The sequence below is a fragment of the Lithobates pipiens genome, unplaced genomic scaffold, assembly GCF_037356315.1.
Source record: "Lithobates pipiens isolate NorthernLeopardFrog02 unplaced genomic scaffold, aLitPip1_a1.2 Scaffold_18, whole genome shotgun sequence".
Classification (NCBI taxonomy): Eukaryota; Metazoa; Chordata; class Amphibia; order Anura; family Ranidae; genus Lithobates; species Lithobates pipiens.
This window is the reverse complement of record NW_027507758.1, coordinates 575648442-575668710: the sequence shown is the minus strand read 5'-3', so window position 1 is coordinate 575668710 and position 20269 is coordinate 575648442. Positions and strand designations below refer to the sequence as shown.

General features: G+C 42.6%; 1 protein-coding gene across 2 annotated transcripts in view; it reads right to left on the bottom strand.

Annotated features, from left to right (window-relative positions):
- Positions 1–4544: 4544 nt before the first annotated feature.
- Positions 4545–20269, bottom strand: part of LOC143989057 (cytochrome P450 2F2-like) — a 144422-nt gene continuing 128697 nt past the window's right edge. For both annotated transcript variants that reach the window (XM_077489067.1, XM_077489066.1), the window contains exons 6-10: positions 19323–19499; positions 17646–17787; positions 17142–17326; positions 9093–9234; positions 4545–5102 (exon numbers count right to left, since the gene is read on the bottom strand). In XM_077489067.1, coding sequence (XP_077345193.1) covers positions 4924–5102; positions 9093–9234; positions 17142–17326; positions 17646–17787; positions 19323–19499 — 825 coding nt within the window. In that variant the 3' untranslated portion in view covers positions 4545–4923. The remainder of the gene's footprint in view (positions 5103–9092; positions 9235–17141; positions 17327–17645; positions 17788–19322; positions 19500–20269) is intronic.

Here is a 20269-nt window from a genome sequence, read left to right as displayed (position 1 = left end):
GCCAATGGAAAATTGTTAACCACTCCGGCTTTCACACCTGTACATCTCTTATGAACTAGACTAGAGCAATGTTTACATTTCTGTGAGGGGCCTATTGGTTTGGCAATAACCTATTTAGGATAAAAAAAAACACATGTGTAGCACCCTGATGTTTAGGCAAGGATGCTGTTAAATTTAGTTGCCGGGCAGTAGTTGCCTTGGCCAATTGATTGGAGGTCAATTGATTTTGCCCCAACTCTGGAATTAGCTGCACTTTTCTCTTCTGTTGCTGGTGGCCAGGTACCCAGTGACATTAGACAAGATGAGGGCATTTCACGGACAGATTACAAATGAATGGGGGTGTCTCAGCCAATGGACAGGGATTTTCTTGGATCCCTTGGCCTGTTAAGAGAACCTATTTATTTGGGTGGAGCCGGGTGATCAGGGTTCTGTGCCACCTGGATGGCTGTCTGGGTGGACATGCTGCTAGGCTAGAAGCCTTAGGCCTATCCTGGGGAAACCTGTCTGCTAGGCTGTCTGAGGGCCTATCCAGAAGCAAGAGAGCAGCATAGGGTTGGGACTGCGAGGGTCGGGACTGCAGGCTCGCAGTCCAACCAGAAGTAATGGTTCTGCCGGCCAGAAAACCAGTGTGGTTTGAGGTAGAGGGGAAACTGTCGCCACTAAGAGACCTTCCACCTTGTTACCAGGGACCACTGTGAGTCACTGAAGCAAATACCAGAGCGGTATTCTCACCAGCCAGGGACGGTGAAGAATTGGGAAAACTCCTGCAAGTGCCAAGCCAGGGACCCAGCCAGTGGAGGTGACGCTTGCAGAGTATTATTGTGTGCCAAGCCAGGGACCGAGCAGGCCAGCGTGGTGACGCTTGAGGAGTATCTGTGAGTGCCAAGCAGGGATGCGGAGGTGATGCTTGAGGAAGATTGGCAGTGGATCGGCAAGTCTAGTAAAAGACTAAGAGCTCAGTTGAGTGAAGATCTACAATAGGAGATTGTAGAGGAAGTGAAGAAGTTCATTGCACTCTTTTCAGAAACTGTTACAAGACTGTTGCCATAGGAGACAGTGGTCCTACTCATACAGCTGTGGTGTCTAGCTGGATGCATTTCTCTGCATGGCTGTCTACCTATAGAAGTCTTGGAGTCTGCTAATGAACATTGCATCTACTTAAGGGTTTCATTGCCCCAACCCTCTCTCCCACAGTTCTGTTCAAGAGACAATAAATCTCTTTGCAAGTGTCTGGCACCCATCAATCTACCTTGCATTACACCCACCATGCCTTGTAACCCACTCTACACAGAAGCATGTCAACTGTCGCTAACTCTGGAAGTCTCCGTTAGGATTCTGGGGTCCCGGAACCTCGTTACACATGTATCTTTGTTTAGGATACATGAGGCTTTTTTGACAATATTGTCTTCCAAAAATTATTTTCTAACATGTAATCCAAAAAAATTATAAATACTAAAATAGTGCTATTTTCTAATATCATCAGTGTTATGGAAAATAGTGTTAACGTAGATAAAAAGTAAACAATTTATTTTATAATTTGTCACCTATAGAACATTTTGTTTTTACAAATGAAATAAAGTTTTTTTTTTATTATATGACACTGAAAGGTTTCATGAACAACATGGAATAAAACAAAGAAGTTTAATGGTTAGAAACAGAAATAATCAAAAGGAAAATATTATTTAAGGGGAGAAGGGGAAGAAGAAGTCAGCCAGTGAAGTATTATTGTGCAAATTGTTGCTTCTCCCTCCTCATATTCATTCTTCATACTGTTTGTAAAAGAATTTGTTGTTTTTAAAAAAAATGTTTTATTAGTTTCAGTGCTGCCATGTCGTCACTAAGCTCCGGCTCCCTTGTATCAGTTAGCTGCTGCTGCAGTGAATGGGAGCAAGTGCCAACAATGTGAGTGGCAATGGAAGCCAGCAGGTGAAGTCATGGGCCTGTGAATTTAGCCCCATTGTCGAGCTGCTCATTGACACAGGGAAGCAGCAGCTTAGAGATCACATGACTAAATTTAAGCTAATTTAAAAAAAATAAAGAGATTTACACCATTGGCGGCTGGTGTGCCATTTTTTTTGGGGGGGGGGCAGCAAACAACCCCCCCCCCCACATGCCCACATTTAAGCTAATTTAAAAAAAATAAATAAAGAGATTTACACCATAGCCGGCTGGCGCTCCATTTTTTTGGAGGGACAGCAAACAAATCCCCCCTCTCTGCGCTCCAAGCCCCACCTTTTTGAAGCCAATTAGAGCCTCAGACTCTAATCATGTGCTTCAAAAAAAAAAAAACCTTGCAGAAATCTATGCGCCTGGCGCCCTGCATGGAGATTAGGGGGTCAGCGCATGGAGAATAGGGGGGGTGGTGCCTCCGCGCCCCTTATAAACCAGCCGCCACTGATTTACGCTGAACTCTTTTGCAAACAGTATGCAACATACATATAGCTATAAGAAGAGGGAATCAACATTTTTAACCTAAATTATGTTATTAACATTTTAATTAGGGCTAACTAAATTACTTAAATTCTAATTAGTGCTAATTAACCGCTTGCTGACCGCCACATGTAGATATACGTTGTCAGAATGGCACGGCTGCGCAAATTGGCATACCTGTACGTCCCTCCCTTTGGATTTGGCGCCGTGCCATCGCACGTGCGTGAGCACCCGCCGCGAGCTCCGTGAGTAGGATAGCAGGTCCTGTGGACTCGATGTCTGTGGGGATACCCGCGATCATCTCATGGAGAGGAAGAACGGGAAATGCTAATGTAAACAAGCATTTCCTCTTTCTGCCTAGTGACACTGTCACTGATCACAGTTCCCTGTAATTGGGAGCAATGATGTGTCATACGTAGCCCCTCCCCCCCAGAGTTATAATCACTCCCTAGGACACACTTAACCCCTACAGCGCCACCTAGTGGTTAAGCTCTTCACTGCCAAACACATTTACACAGTAATCAATGCATTTTTAATCGCACTGATTGCTGTATAAATGTGAATGGAGCCAAAAGTGTCTGATCTGTATACCATAATGTTGCAGTCATGATAAAAATCGCTGATAGCCACCATTACTAGTAAAAAAAAATTAATAAAAATGCCATAAAACTATTACCTATTTGGAGACGCTATAACTTTTGCGCAAACCAAAAATGGTTATTGCGATTTTTTTACCAAAAATATGTAGAAGAATACGCATTGGCCTAAACTGAGGAAAAAAAAAAAGCAATAGCAAAGTAAAAAATTGTTTTTTTCAAAATTGTCGCCCTTTTTTTTTGCACAAAAAATAAAAACCAAAGAGGTGATCAAATACCACCAAAAGAAAGCTGTATTTGTGGGGAAAAAAGGATGTCAGTTTTGTTTGGGAGCCACGTCGCATGACCACGAAATTGTCAGTTAAAGTGACGCAGTGCCTAATCGCAAAAAGTGCTCTGGTCTTTAGCCAGCCAAATGGTCTGGGGCTGAAGTGGTTAAGGCTTAATAAGGGGTTAAATAGGAACACATTTTCTTAACCACTTTGCTGGCCAAAGACCAAACCATTTTTTGCGATTTGGCACTGAGTCGCTTTAACTGACAATTGCGCGGTCATGTGACGTGGCTCCCAAACAAAACTGACGTCCTTTTTTTTCCCACAAATAGAGCTTTCTTTTGGTGGTATTTGATCACCCCTGCAGTTTTTATTTTTTGCGCTATAAACAAAACTAATGCGTTTTTTTCAAAATTGTCGCTCTATTTTTTACTTTTTATTATAATAAATATCACCCAAAAATATATAAAAAAACATTTTTTTCCCTCAGTTTAGACCGATACATAGTCTTCTACATATTTTTGGTAAAAAAAAAAAAATCGCAATAAGCGATCGATTGCTTTGCGCAAAAGTTATAGCGTTTACAAAATAGAGGATAGTTTTATGGCATTTTTATTAATATTTTTTTTTTTTACTAGTAATAGCAGCAATCAGCGATTTTTATTGTGACTGCAACATTATGGCGAACACATCGGACATTTTTTACACATTTTTGGGACCATTGTCATTTATACAGCAATCACTGCTATACAAATGCAGTGATTCCTGTTTAAATGACACTGGCAGTGAAGGGGTTAACCAGTGGGTGGCAGTGTAGGGGTTAAGTGCTCCTAGGGGTGTTTTACTAACTGTTGGGGGCTGGGCTTTCATTTAGTGAACACTGATCTCTGCTCCAATCACATGGAGCAGAGATCAGCGTCACTTGTTGCTAGGCAGAATAGGGAGATGCTGTTTACAACGGCATCTCTCCATTCAGCCGCCCCGTGAGATGATGGCGGGTATGCCCACGGCGATCGAGTCCCGTGACCGGACTCACGGGGGTCCTGACCGGCTCGCCATGGCAGGGTGGCATTAAAGATCGGACGTACCTGTACGCCAATATGCCTGCCCGTGCCATTCTGTGACGTACAGCGTGTGCTGGTCGGGAAGTGGTTAAAGAAATAAAAATAAAATAGCGTTTTTTTTATGGTCATGTTGATTCAACTGAAATCATATGTAGTTTGAACTGCAAATGAATGAAACAGAATAAATACAAAAATGTTACTTGTATTTATCACACATCTGAACAATGTTTTTCAATACTGTGTCAACAATCCATTTTGAGCTGCCGTATATACACAGTAACTGCCAACTGCCATTTTGATCATGGGGAATTGCTGGCAAGTGAGAGAGGAGGTAGAAGGACAGGAGATACTTGTGAACTTGGATGAAGAGTTTTTGGACATGTGTAGTACATCCAGTGTCCAAAGCTGGTTAAAGAACACAAAGGAAACAAACGTGAATAAACCGTTCATTTGGCAATATGCTTCTGCAGGTCCATTGTGTTTTCTTATCTAATTTTTGTTAGATGAGAGGTTTCTAAACTGGCATAGATTATGTAATGCTATATTGTTTAAATAAAGCAATTAGGTGCGAGGTATTGCACAAAGTTGGTAAGCCTTTGGTGCGCTGAGTGCTGCCTGAACTCGAGTAAGGTTTACTTCAGCCCCGGGGGGAGCCTGGAAGGTGAAGTTCTGAAGTAGGGTTGTAAAGAAGAGGAAAAGCTCCATTCTGGCCAAGGTTTCACCAACGCAACTTCTTTTGCCTAGAAAAGGACACGAGTATATTTTAGAACACAATCAACTTTAACTGTATTGCTTAGTTCTTGTATGGACACCTGTTGATCTCTATATTGCTATGTAGGCACACATAAAAATAAAGATCAAGTAAAAGCAATTAAAATAAAAAACAAATGATCAAACAAATAAAAACAGTAGTCCAATTGAAACAAGCTTTCACATTGGTTTGAGGGTTATACAGTAAAAGGTTGTAGTCATGATTCAGTGCCATTCATCTTCCCTCATTCTAAAGCCGCGTACACACGATCGGACATTCCGACAACAAAATCCATGGGATTTGTTCTGACGGGTGTTGGCTCAAACTTGTCTTGTATACACACGGTCACACAATGTTGTCAGAAATTCCGAATGCCGAGAATGCAGTGACGTACGAAGAGCTGAGAAAATTAACGTTCAATAGCCAATGCGGCTCTTTTGCTTGTTTCCGAGCATGTGTAGAACGTTGTGCATCGGAATTGTGAACACACGATTGGAATTTCCGACAACGGATTTTGTGCATGTACATTTGTTCTTTGCAAAGAGGGGGAGAGAAACAATGTTATTAGGCTATTTCCCATGCTTGTGGAATGTTTTTTTTTATTGCATTGAAATGAAAAATACTCAATTTTGCCACTAGACGGTGCTACAGTGCCTTGCGAAAGTATTCGACCCCCTTGAACTTTTCAACCTTTTGCCACGTTTCAGGCTTCAAACATAAAGATATAAAATTTTAATTTTTTGTGAAGAATCACCAACAAGTGGGACACAATTGTGAAGTGGAACGAAATCTATTGGATATTTTAAACTTTTTTAGCAAATAAAAAACTGAAAAGAGGTGTGCGTGCAAAATTATTTGGCCCCTTTACTTTCAGTGCAGCAAACTCACTCCAGAAGTTCAGCGAGGATCTCTGAATGATCCAATGTTGTCCTAAATGACTGATGGTGATAAATAGAATCCACCTGTGTGTAATCAAGTCTCTGTATAAATGCACCTGCACTGTGATAGTCTCAGGGTTCTGTTGAAAGCGCAGAGAGCATCATGAGGACCAAGGAACACACCAGGCAGGTCCGTAATACTGTTGTGGAGAAGTTTAAAGCCGGATTTGGATACAAAAAGATTTCACAAGCTTTAAACATCCCAAGGAGCACTGTGCAAGCGATCATTTTGAAATGGAAGGAGTATCAGACCACTGCAAATCTACCAAGACCTGGCCGTCCCTCTAAACTTTCAGCTCAGACAAGGAGAAGACTGATCAGAGATGCAGCCAAGAGGCCCATGATCACTCTGGATGAACTGCAGAGAACTACAGCTGAGGTGGGAGAGTCTGTCCATAGGACAACAATCAGTCGTACACTGCACAAATCTGGCCTTTATGGAAGAGTGGCAAGAAGAAAGCCATTTCTCAAAGATAGCCATAAAAAGTCTAGTCTAAAGTTTGCCACAAGCCACCTGGGAGACACACCAACATGTGGAAGAAGGTGCTCTGGTCAGATGAAACCAAAATCGAACTTTTTGCCCACAATGTAAAACGATATGTTTGGCGTAAAAGCAACACAGCTCATCACCCTCAACACACCATCCCCACTGTCAAACATGGTGGTGGCAGCATCATGGTTTGGGGCCTGCTTTTCTTCAGCAGGGACAGGGAAGATTGTTAAAATTGAGGGGAAGATGGATGCAGCCAAATACAGGACCATTATGAAAACCTGTTGGAGTCTGCAAAAGACCTGAAACTGGGACGGAGATTTATCTTCCAACAAGACAGGGATCCCAAACATACAGCAAAATCTACAAAGGAATGGTTCACAAATAAACGTATCCAGGTGTTAGAATGGCCAAGTCAAAGTCCAGACCTGAATCCAATCGAGAATCTGTGGAAAGAGCTGAAAACGGCTGTTCACAAACGCTCTCCATCCAACCTCACTGAGCTCGAGTTGTTTTGCAAGGAAGAATGGGTAAGAATTTCAGTCTCTCGATGTGAAAAATTGATAGAGACGTACCCCAAGTGACTTGCAGCTGTAATTGCAGCAAAAGGTGGCTCTACAAAGTATTAATGCAAGGGGGCCGAATAATTTTGCACGCCCCACTTTTCATTTTTTTATTAGTTGAAAACGTTTCAAAGATCCAATAGATTTCGTTCCACTAAACAATTGTGTCCCACTTGTTGGTGATTCTTCACAAAAAATTAAAATTTTAGATCTTTATGTTTGAAGCCTGAAATGTGGCAAAAGGTTGAAAAGTTCAAGGGGGCCGAATACTTTCGCAAGGCACTGTAAATATAATTTCCTGACATTTCTTGTGCCACCGGATGGTCAAATGCAGTACTTTAATTTTAAATCAGTGAAAAACATTTGAACAGCACATGCTACTGTATATCCTTATAACAATTTTTTCTTTGCCCCATTTGCACATAATGAATATAAATAAGGAGCCTTCTTCTGCTATTCTCCAAAACTCCGGAATTTACTTTCAAACATCAAAGAGTCATCTTCTCTAAATCCATCCAAATCAAATCTAAATTTTTTTCTCTTTAGACAAGTTTTCACATAATTGTCCCTTTCTTCCTAATGCAGGTCATGCATGGTCGAATTTCAAACAAATTTTCTTTTCAAAATCAGAAAGTTCATTTTTTTTGTGATCCGATGATGCCACCATTGATTTTTGAAATTCGGCTGACCAAGCCTTCAATTTCACCCCATGTTGCTACAGAAAATAATTTTCGTGGACGGGAATCTTCTTTTCTCTCCGTAAATTTTCTTTTCTTATTAAATTTCTTGCATCATTGATTAGAAAATCGTTAGTTTTAAAAAATTTTCCAACATGTCCAATTCCTCAAATTTGATTTCCACACCAAAAATCGGCTGTTGCTGCAGCCCACTAATGGTGCGAAATTCATATGAAAATTCTTAGATACGATTTTCGAAAAAGAAAATTCTTTCGAAATTTGAACCGTGTATGGCCGGCATTAATTTTATCCTGTGTATGTCTTGTGTTTTCTTGTGTAAAGCACTTTGAGAAGCTACCTTTAAAAGGCACTATATAAAAAAAAGTATTATAATAGAAATAATAATAATAATAATAATAATAATTCTCATTGGGGAAATTATGATTAATACACCACATTGTAATAAACAATTTATCATAAAATGTGATTGTTTAGAATAATTATTTTAGAAATTAGAGTTTCAGATAAAAAGAGCAGTGTAGTCTATTTTAAATGAATTTTTCCTTAGGGCAGATTGTTTCCATAAAAATGATCAATCGTACATAAAATCGATCCAATATTGTGGTACAATTGATTTCAGGATGATGTGGTCTTTTCATAAAAGCAGTTATTTCAAACAATATCTTTGTTACATAATGAAAACATAAGAGTGCACAGATCCTACATGAGAGGAATGCCACGTACACACGAGCGGATTGTATGGCGTACTTAGTCCGTCATACAATCCGACGGACAATCCGTCGTAGTTTCCACTGAACGGACTTGACCACACACGGATACACAAACAGTCCGTCGAAAGCTTGCGCGATGACGTCTACAGCACGTACGACGGGACTAGAAATAGGAAGTCCAAGACACAGCAAAGCACCCTTCCGCCGTGTAAATCCTTTCTGGGCATGCGCCATTCTTAGTCCGTCGAACTAGCATACTGACGACCGTATTGTCCTCTGAAACCAAAGTACGACGGACAGGTTTTTGGAAAAACCGAAATTCTTAGTACTCCGGACTGCACGCTGAAAAAGTCCGCTGAAGCCCACACACGAGCGGATTGTCCGCTGAAATGTGTTTCAACGGACTAAGTACGTCAAACAGTTCGACCGTGTGTACGCGGCAGAAGAAATACTTAACTAGCTCAGGTAACTGCGTTCTTCAAACTTTTTTGTAAACTATTTTTAAGCACTAAAAACTACTGTATATACTGTCCAGTCTTTGAAATTATCATCATCATCATCATGATCTGTTTATGTTTACCTATAGAGAATGGAATGAAGGCATCATTCTTTTTAAAATTTCCTTCAGCATCAAGGAAATTCTCTGGATAAAACTCAAAGGGTTTTTCAAAATAGGCTTCATCTGTCAGTACAGAGTACAGCAATGGGAAAACAGAAGTGCCCTGCAAGGATAATAAAAAATAAATAAAAAAAAATCATTAAAAACTGAACTTACACATATTTTCTAAATAACAAATTTCCAGCTTACATTAATTTAGAGAAATCCTTAAAACATGGTCTGGGGATTGTAGTAAAGCAAAATTCTGCATCTGCATGTCCGTGAAAATCTATTAAATCTCAGTTAACCACTTAAGGACCAGAAGGATATGCAAGTTTTTGCGATTCCGCACTGCATCGCTTTAACTGGCAATTGGCGATCATGTGACTTTGTACACAAACAAAATGTATGTCCTTTTTTCCTACAAATAGAGCTTTTTGGTGGTATTTGATCACCGCTGGTTTTTATTTTTTGTGCGATAAAAAAAAGAGCATAAATTTTGGAAAAAAAATGATATTTTTTACTTTTTGCTGTAATAAATATCCCAAAAAAAATGTCTTCATCAGTTTAGGCCAATATGTATTCTTCTACATATCTTTGGTAAAAAAGAATTGCAATAAGCGTATATTGATTGGTTTGCGCAAAAGTTATAGCATCTACAAAATAGGGGATAGTTTTATGGCATTTTTATTATTTATTTCTTACTAGTAATGGCAGCAATCTGCGATTTTTAGCAGGACTGCGACATTACAGAGGACAGATTGGACACTTTTGTGGGACCAGTGACATTTATACAGTGATCATAGCTATTAATAGCCACTGATTACTGTATAAATGTCTCTGGCAGGGAAGGGGTTAACACTAGGGTGCGATCAAGGAGTTAAGTGTTCCCTAGAGAGGTATTTCTAACTGTGGGGGCAGTGTACTGACTGGAGGAGGAGAGAGAGATCGCTGTTCCTGATCGCTAGGAACAGCGGATCTCTCTTTACTCCCCTGTCAGAATGGGGACCCGTCTGTTTACATTGACAGATCCCCGTTCTGGCTCTCTGAGGAGTGATTGCAGGTCTCCGGCAGACATCGCAGCCGCAGGCCACTCGCATCACCTCTGGCATCTTGTTCCCCCTATCGCTCTTAGAAAGGCTGATGTACACCTACGGCAATTTGCGCAGCTGTTCCATTCTGCCACAGTAGAATGACAGTGGCTGGTTTGTTAGTGGTTAATGTCTTCATATTTATTGTTATGTAAGCATGCTGCGTATATAGTAATAAATGCACTTTTTTGCATTGTTACATACCAAGTACTGCAGTAAGGGTTAAAATGCCTTGTGGAGAGCAGGGATGAGTCGAACACCCTCCGGTTCAGTTCGCAGCAGAACATGCGAACAGGCAAAAAAATTCGGAAGAACATACAAACACCATTAAAGTCTATGTGACACGAACATGAATAATCAAAAGTGCTCATTTTAAAGACTTATATGCAAGTTATTACAGGGGGGGGGGGGGGGAGGCCGGTATCTGGGGTCCCCTTGTTTGATTTTTCATGTTAGTCTTTGATTTTTCATGTTAGTGTCCCATAGATTTTAACGGTGTTCTGGCGGCTTTAGAATTTGCCACGAACGCCGCATATTGTTCGCTGTTTGGCGAATAGGCAAACGCCAGATTTTCGAGTCGAACGTACGTTCGACACGAACATCGGGCTCTTCCCTAGTGAAGAGTCAAACCACTGCTCACACTCTGCATACAGCACTGCTCAGAGACCTCTAGTGAAGACAATTTGAGCAATGTACGGCAGGAGGAGCAGTGTTGGAATGCTGGAGATCCAGGTCGATTCCTGTGTGTGAGAGCAATGTAAAAATGCAAAGACAAAGGAATAGGCCAAGTCTCCCATCCCTGGAGGGCAGCTAATCACCTACTTGTGGCTATGCCTGCAAAGCTCGAGAGTAGAGTGGGAGTAGGCTACCCATGGGGACCAGATTTTAAGAAATCTGGGTATATAGCAAAATAGCTATTACTTTTAACTTCTTAAAAATGTAACACAGAAAACTTCCATGATTGGGAAATAACTTGTTTATTGACAATAAACATGAAGGTAATACATTTTGCCACAGCTCACAGGATTTTTTGATTGGTTTGTTTAATAGGGCTACTATGGGAGTAGGGATGAGCCAAACACCCCCCGGTTCTGTTCGCACCAGAACTTTCGAACGGACCGAAAATTCGTACGAACTTTAGAACCCCATTGAAGTCTATGGGACTCGAACGTTCGAAATAAAAAGTGCTAATTTTAATGGCTAATATGCAAGATACTGTCCTAAAAAGGGTTTGGGGACCTGGCTCCTGCCCCAGAGGACATGGGTCAATGCCTAAAATGTTTTTAAAAATGGCCGTTTTGGCGGAAGCACTGATTTTAATGACGATTAAAGTGAAATATTCCTTTAAATATCGTGCCTGGGGGTGTCTATAGTATGCCTGTGAAGTGCCACGTGATTCCTGTGTTTAGAAAAGTCCCTGCACAAAATTACATTTAACGGAAATAACGTCATTTAAAACTGCTTGCGGTTTTAATGTTATATTTGGTTCCGGCAATATGGATGAAAATCATTGAGAAAAATGGCATGGGTAGCCCCCCCTGCCCATTACCAGCCCCTTTGGGTCTTGTACGGATATTAAGGGGAACCCTGTACTCAGGCACTATATACTCAGAACAGCAGTATACAGGCGGTGCAAACAAGACAGGGACTGTGTAGGTTTGTTGTGTTAAGTTGAATCTGTTTGTAATTTTCAACTGGTACATTTTTAAAGTGTAGCTCCAGTCAAAAAATCTATTTTAAGCTTTTTGGAAAACATAGGGAAGGGTTATTACCCCTGTATAATTTGTTTTGCCGTCCGTCTCTTTTCATCTCACTTGCTGTTGTCTCCTTCCATTTGCAAGTAGGAGACGTTTGTAAGTTGGATGTTTGAAAGTAGGGGCCTGCCCTATATGCTCTGCAGAAATGGGGGAACAAGGTGTTGGTGTTGCCACAACATTGTAAGCCCTCAAAGTGACTCTTGGTGGGTGCTGGAGCGCCCTGCTGTGAACGATTATATCAAGAATTGTAATTACATGCCATTGTTGAACAGTGGTAGAAAAATTGACCTTTGGTGGTTGTGGTGCCACAACACTATAATTCCTCACAGTTACTCTGGGTGGGCACAGGAACGGGCCCTCCTGTAAACTATTATATCAAGAATTGTAATTACATGCCCCTGTTAAACAGAGGCTGAAAAATTGGGCCTTAGGCACTGGTGCTGGTGCCACGACACTGCAACCTCTCCCATATACTCTAGTTGTAGTGCAGGAATGAGCCCTGCTGCAAAGCATAGCATCAAAAATTGTAATTAAATGCCCCTGTTAAACAGGGGCAGAAAAACTGGGCCTTAGGCACTGGTGCCACGACACTGCAACCTCTCCCATATACTCTAGTTGTGGTGCAGGAATGAGCCCTGCTGCAAAGCATTGCATCAAAAATTGTAATTAAACGACCCTGTTAAACAGGGGCTGAAAAATTGGGCTGGTGGCATCACCCAGAACCAAAAATGTTCTTCCAACATATCAGCGGAGGAGGAAGAGGATAGACAATCAACATAACAGGACAGTCACTCAGCATCAGCATAGACAGTCTTGAAGGGATGTGATATTTCAAAAAAAATGATTCGGTTAAATCAGCTTCAGGTGCTTGGTAGCTGTGGGTGATCCAGGACTGATTCATCTTGATGAAGGTCAGTCGATCAACTGAGTCGGTGGACAGGCGCACCCTGTGATCGGTAAAAAAGCCACCAGCAGCACTGAAGGTGCGTTCCGAAAGAACGCTGGATGCAGGACAGGCCAGTAGCTCAATTGCATACTGTGCAAGCTCTGGCCAGTGATCCATCCTCAAGACCGAGTAAGCCAGAGGATTTTCGGTGGCAAAGGTGTCCAAGTCTGACCTTGCCCCTAGGTATTCCTGCACCATGCAAATCAGACGCTGGCGATGGTTGCTGGAACCGATCATACCTTGAGGCTGCGGACTAAAAAATTGTCGGAAAGCATTAGTCAGACGGCCACCTTCTCCACTGCTCTTTCTCATCGATGCCTCAGCAACACGTTGTCCAGGACCAGGAGTCTGCAACCTCCCAGTCTCTGGGAACGCGTTGCACAGACCTTTCTGCAAGGCCTCCTGGAGATGTCTCATCCTCTGCTCCCTCTGCGACGGCAAGATAAGGTCGGCAACCTTACCCTTGTACCATGGATCAAGGAAAGTGGCCAGCCAGTAATGGTGCCTCTCCTTGATCCGAAGAATACGAGGATTGTTCTGCAGGCTTTGCAGGATCAGGGAGGCCATGCAGCGTAGGTTAGCTGAGGCATTTGGTCCGGAGTCCTCTGGGCCATTAAGGACAACATGATCCGCAGCTACCTCCTCCCAGCCACGTACAAGTCCACGGGTTTCTTGGGACTGTAAATTATCCCTACAAGACTGCTGCTGCTGCTGATGTTGAGTGCCAGCCTCCACCTCCATGCTGACACAATCATCCTCCTCCTCCTCCTCCTCATCCTCTTCCTGTGTGATGGGTGGCACAGCAGGAACACTGTCTGGATAAAGGGGGCTTTGAGAGGCAAGGAAGTCCTCCTCTTCCTGCCTCTGTTCTGCCTCAAGTGCCCTGCCCATTATTCCACGCAGCATATGCTCCAAGAGGTGGACAAGAGTTACAGTGTCACTGATGCATGCACTGTCACTGCTCACCATCCTTGTGGCCTCCTCAAATGGTGACAGGACAGTGCATGCATCCCTGATCATGCCCCACTGGCGTGGTGAGAAAAAAAACGAGCTCCCCTGACCCTGTCCTGGTGCCGTAGTCGCACAGGTACTCATTGATGGCCCTCTGCTGCGTGTGCAACCGCTGCAGCATGGCCAATGTTGAGTTCCACCTGGTGGGCATGTCGCATATAAGGCGGTTCTTGGGCAGGTTCAACGCCTTTTGGAGCTCAGCCAGCTGAGCACAGGCATTAAATGATTGGCGGAAATGCACACAGACTTTCCTGGCCTGCTTCAGGACATCCTGTAAGCCCGGGTACCTGCCCAAGTACCGCTGCACCACCAGGTTAAGGACATGAGCCACACAGGGCACATGGGTCAGTTGTCCCTGTCGGAGGGCGGAGAGAAGGTTGGTGCCATTGTTGCAAACCACCATTCCTGGCTTAAGCTGGCGCGGCGTCAACCACCTCTTGGCCTGCCCCTGCAGGGGCAAAACATCTGCCCCAGTGTGGCTCCTGTCCCCCAAACAAACCAGCACAAGCACGACATGGCATTGTTTTGCCTGCGTACCTGCGTAGCCCCTGTAATGCCTACGGAGAACCGCTGGTTCTGAGGACAGAGCACTGGAAGAGGCCATGGAGGAAGAAGAAGAGGAGGGGGGGAGGAGAGAGGTGTGTCACAACCAATAGTAGCATTTTGGAGGCGTGGTGGCGGAACAACCTCCAACACTACTGTACCTTGTCCTGCATCCTTCCCAGCTGCCAGAAGAGTGACCCAATGGGCCGTGAAAGACAGGCAACATCCCTGTCCATGCCTGCTGGACCATGAGTCAGCGGTAATATGCACCTTACCGCTGACCGCCCTGTCCAGCGAGGCAAGGACATTGCCTTCCACATGCCGGTAGAGAGCCGGAATTGCCTTCTGTGAGAAAAAATGTCATTTGGGGACCTGCCACTGAGGAACCGCACATTGTACAAACTCACGGAGGGGGGGCGAGTCTACCAACTGAAAAGGCAGCAGTTGAAGTGCTAGCAATTTAACCAAGCTAGCATTCAACCGCTGGGCATGTGGATGGCTGGGAGTGAACTTCTTTCGGCGGTCCAGCAGCTGGGGCAGGGACATTTGCCTACTATAATTGGACGTGGGTGTACTGCTAGCAGAGTGCCCGGAAGCACTTGGCTGTGACACACCTAATTCTACACCTTCTTTCCTCTCAGAGCAGGTTTCAGAGAGGACTGAAGGTCTAGTGGGGTTGGAGATCCCAGCTGATGAGGAGCAAGGAGAGGTCCGCTTTGTTCTTTGATGTGGGTCTTTGAAGTACGCTTGCCAATGAGCGGCATGGCAGGTCAACATATGTCTAGTCAAGCATGTGGTGCCCAAGTGGCTGATGTTTTGGCAACGCGAGATACGCTTGAGACATATGTTGCAAATAGCAGCAGTGCGATCTGATGCACTCGTCTCAAAAAAGGCCCACACCAAAGAACTTTTAGAATAACATGCAGAGGCAGCTCCCTGCACAGGCGGAGCTCTACGGTGTGATTCAGTCAGTGTGCTGCCCCTAAGCTGGCCCCCGGAGGGCATCCTGTCTCATTGGACATGTGCCTCCGCCAGGCACCCACGTGGAGTCAGTGCCCTCATCATCCCCTCCCTCTTCATCACTGGAGCAAACCTGGCAGTATGCTGCAGCTTGTGGAACATGACTGCCAGATTGCTGTCCTTCTTGAGCATCCCCTTTCTGCGCTCACGCTACTGCCTTCCTCTAGCTGAGTATCATCATCAGAGCCTACAAAACACTGGGCATCCTCCTGGAGCATGTACCCAACACTGTGCTCAAAGAGTTCAGGAGACTCCTCAGGAGGACGTGGTGGGTCTAGGGAAGTAGTCACTGATGGTGACATTGAGAGGAGGGAAGACGATGCGTTGGCAGCTGCTTTGCTAGTACCCTGAGCCTGGGTGAGAGAGGATGAGGAGGATGAAGAGGGCTTGGTCATCCACTCTACCAAGTCTTCGGCATGTTGTGGCTCAACATGTCCAGCTGCCGAAAAGAAGGACAAGCGTGTCCCATGGCCACGTGCTGATGATGACGATGCACCACGTCCACGACCAGCACTGTTGTCTCTAGACACAGAGCCTGCTTGCCTTCTTTTATCGGCTTGCGCCTGTCTGCCTCTCCTTGCTGGCCTTCCAGACATGGTAATGGCCTGAAGAGAGATGGGAAAACCAGCAATTGGGTAGTGTATATTGTGCTGGAGGCACACACAACACCCACTAACTCCTGCAGATGGCAGATGGCTCAATTAGAGAAGAGCTATGTAGGTGGATATAACGTTGTATACTGCGGTCAGGGCACACAGACAGCACGCACAATCTCCTACAACTGACTGCAAGCTCTATTTAAAAAGAGCAATATAGCTAGCTATATATAGGTTGAATATAATGGTGTATACTGCGGTCAGGGCACGCAGACAGCACGCACAATTTAAAAAGAGCAAGATAGCTAGCTATATAGGTGGATATAATGGTGTATACTGCGGTCAGGGCACGCAGACAACAACCACTACAGAAGAGCAAGAACGCAAAATCGGCCGATAACAAACGGTGTATACTGTGTTGAAGGTACACAGAACACCCACTAACTCCTACAGATGCCAACACACTACACAAGGCCGCTGCGCTGGCGGCCTTATATAGTGTGGGGCGTGTACTACACAGCCTGAGCTATGATTGGCCACAGGCACCCTGCCTGTGGCCAATCATGGCTCTCCTCGCTGCCGGCGCTGTGATTGGCCAAGCATGCGGGGTCACAGTACATGCTTGGCCAATCATGAGCCAGCAATGCACTGCGATGGCGCAGTGCATTGTGGGCCGTGCGCGCCAAATGAATTTGGCGCGAACGGCCCATAACATTCGATATTCGCCAAACGGGCGAACTGCAAATGTTCGAGTCGAATGTATGTTCTACTCGAACACAAAGCTCATCCCTACATGTGAGTAAACCGAAATCCACAGCCTGTGTGCCCTGGAGCATGACCACCATACATATTGCATTGTACCTTTCTCACAACTAATTTTCACAAATAATCTCTTTTAATACATGTACAGGTAGATTCTTTACTGCGTTGTCTTTATAATGCTGCCTTCTACTGCAACACTTTTAATTTTGTCATTCTTGGCCTGTGAGTTGATGTAGATAGACCATGTATAAAACCGATATAACAACAGCTATTGATTGCTGCAAAATAAAATAAAATGTAGTTACCTTTGGAATGAAATAACCTCTAAATGTGACATCGTAATTAGCTTCATGTGGAGTCCCAACTGGTACAATATCAGAAAATCGCTGTATCTCATGAATTACGGCATCAGTATATGGCATTTCCTTCCTATGCTCTGCTTGAGGTGGAGTTGTGCCGATAATGCTATCAATTTCATTTTGAACTTTCTCTGACAAAGAATAGATATTCCTATATTAAATGATAATTACTTTGACAAATTTAGATATGTAAATGTTCTCCATTTAGGTAAAATTTCAGACCATCTCCAAAAATAATAATTAAAAAAAAAGCTCTCCTTCCAACAGCACTTTCACACATCCTGCACTTTTTTTCTACCTTCTAAAACATTTTACTCACCATCCAGGTCCTTACTGTACCATTTTCAGATGTTGAAGACTGGTAAGAGGGTTTTTTTTTTTGTTCCAATGATACAGTAAGCTTTAATTATGATGAAATAACAATAATTTAATCAAAATGTGTTTTCTTACTTTGTATTTCTGGATATTTTATCATTAGCAGGATTGCCCATCTCAGGCTGGTGGTGACTGTGTCCATTCCAGCAACAAAAAGATCATACACCAGCGCAATTAGGTTTTCATTGTGAAAATACTGAGAGGACTCTGTTTTTCCCTAGAAAAAGGTAAAAAAAAAAAAAAAATCAATGTAGTGCAATGGGTGAAATCAGTTTCTTTCTATTTGAGGGTTCGCGTGACATATGTTTGTGTACTAATTGAACCAGGGTTATATAACAAGTATCTATATTTTGTATGGTGGTAGGAGACCTATGTGACTAATTAACATGTTTTCAGTATTTATAGCTTTAATCTTGAGACATTGTGCTGCAGTCTCATTCCTTTATAAAATATTGAAATTGTTATTAAATGGCATCAAGTTGAAGGCAACTGCTGGCCACCACATACATGGGGTTTCTCCAGAAGCATCTGTCTTCTATTTGGGTCTTTAGTGTCTGCAATTATTCATTTTATTTTTATTCAGCACCTTATTGCTGGGTGGTCATCTTCTTTCCCCTTACATTCTCCTGCATAACTGTCTTTTCCAATGTGCTCCTCTAATATGCCCAAAACAAGATAGCTTCAGCCTAGTTATCAGTGCTAAAATTCTTTGCCAATATTAAATTTCAAAAGGCAGCAATAATTTTCTAACCTTGCTTCGTAATTTTTCAGCTTTCACAGCCATGACAAAAAACACCTGGATGATTCTGATCTTTGTACTAATAGACACATAATTACTTATGTTTTTTAGTAACTTTTTTTTATTATTTCTCTTATATGCCAGTCTGTTTTGCATGTCTTCATTATCAACTTTGAAGTTAACTACCTTTTCTGTTTTCATAATTTTTTTTTCATTTGTTTTTTATATAATTAATTTCCATCTTTTCATTCTGTTCTTTTAGTTTCTTTGTGAGGATCTTAAGGTCCTTTATATTTTCAGCTGTGAGAATGTCAAAAATTGCTGATGTTTACCAATATTGAAACCTTTATCATCTTACTCTATCCCTGCTGAAAGAAAATTGTATAATTTCTAATATATAATTTCGGAAAAAAATATGGATACTGTGAGCTCTGTATATGTGGATGCAGGTATGGCACAAGGCCAGATAGAAAAGTGAGTGCTAAAGTGTGACTCATGAGTAGAAGAGAAGTGACAGCTAATGAGCATATTAACATTATTAAAAAACCTCTAGTCAAATTTTTAATTTAGGTACAGCTGCTAGGAAAAAGCATTTATGTGAATTCTAGAGGAGCCTGAACATATCTTCAGTCCTCACCAATAGGGTCCTCGAAATCTCACAATCTACAGGTCTGAGCACTTCTTGGTGTGTTAAAGACCAGACCAGTCTTCCAACCTCCTGTACATTTCCATCGGCCCATCACTATGATAAGTGGGCTCACTGGTCAATGCAAAGGTTTGGGGTGAGGTGGCCTGACCTTCAACAAATATACTGGTAAGTGAAGCACTAAAAATATTTTCTGCTGTTATCTACAGATAATTACACAGCAGTAAGACTATATAAAAAAAGTCTTAAAAATATCTGCTTTAAATGTGATAGATTTGGAGGAACTTTATTTTATTTAAGAACATCCATTTTGGATATCAAATGCTGCAGATCATTCAATTAATCTCTAATGAAATGTGATCCTTACCTCTTGCTGCTTCACCAGGAAGGCATCAATGAGATTCCTCTGGTCATTTACATCGAGATTTTTCTTCTGTTCAGTAAATGTTACTCTAATGAAGTTATGGAACTGTCTCAAATTTTCAAAAATTCTTTGGTGAGGTCCTGGAAGTCGGTCTAACAGTGATGGAAAAAGACTGTAAAGCTTAAAAAACAAAAAAAAAACAAAAAAAAAAAAATGGTTATATAATTGTAAACATACTTGTAATTTGATAGACTGTGAAGATTATGGGTAAGGAAGATATTGTAATTGTTTCTCCTGGGGATGAACGTTTAACCTCCTTAGCGGTAATCCCGAGTCTGGCTCGGGTTGGAATTTTAATTACAATAGCGGTAACCCCGAGCCAGACTCGGGCTTGCACCGCTCGATGCAGGGGAGGACACAGGTAACGTTACTTACCTTGTCCCCTGGATCCAGCGATGTCCTCAGCGCTGTGTGATCGAGTTGTCCTCTGCTCGATTCACAGTGCCGAATGCCGCCGAGCTCCGTTCCCTGCGGCGTTACGACGCACGGGAGCGGAGAACGCCGGCAAATTCAAAAATGTAAAAAGACACAAAACACACACAGCACTGTAATCTTACAGATTACAGTGCTGTAGTAAAAAATACACACCCCCTTTGTCCCTAGTGGTTTGTGCAATGCCCTGCATGCACTTTTATATTATAAATACTGTTTTTTACTGCTTGGAATTTGGAGATTGTCCATAGCAATCAAAACATGTCCCTTTTTCATTTTTTTTTTGGATTTGATTACATTATTGAATACTTTTTATTATTCTTTATTATATTATAAACTTTATCATACCCGGGATGTCCGCTAGACTCTGGTTTGAAGAGATTTCAGAGCGTTATTCCTAAGAATTACAGGACTACAAAATAAAAGCCAGATTTCCATGCAAAATAATTGTACCGCTT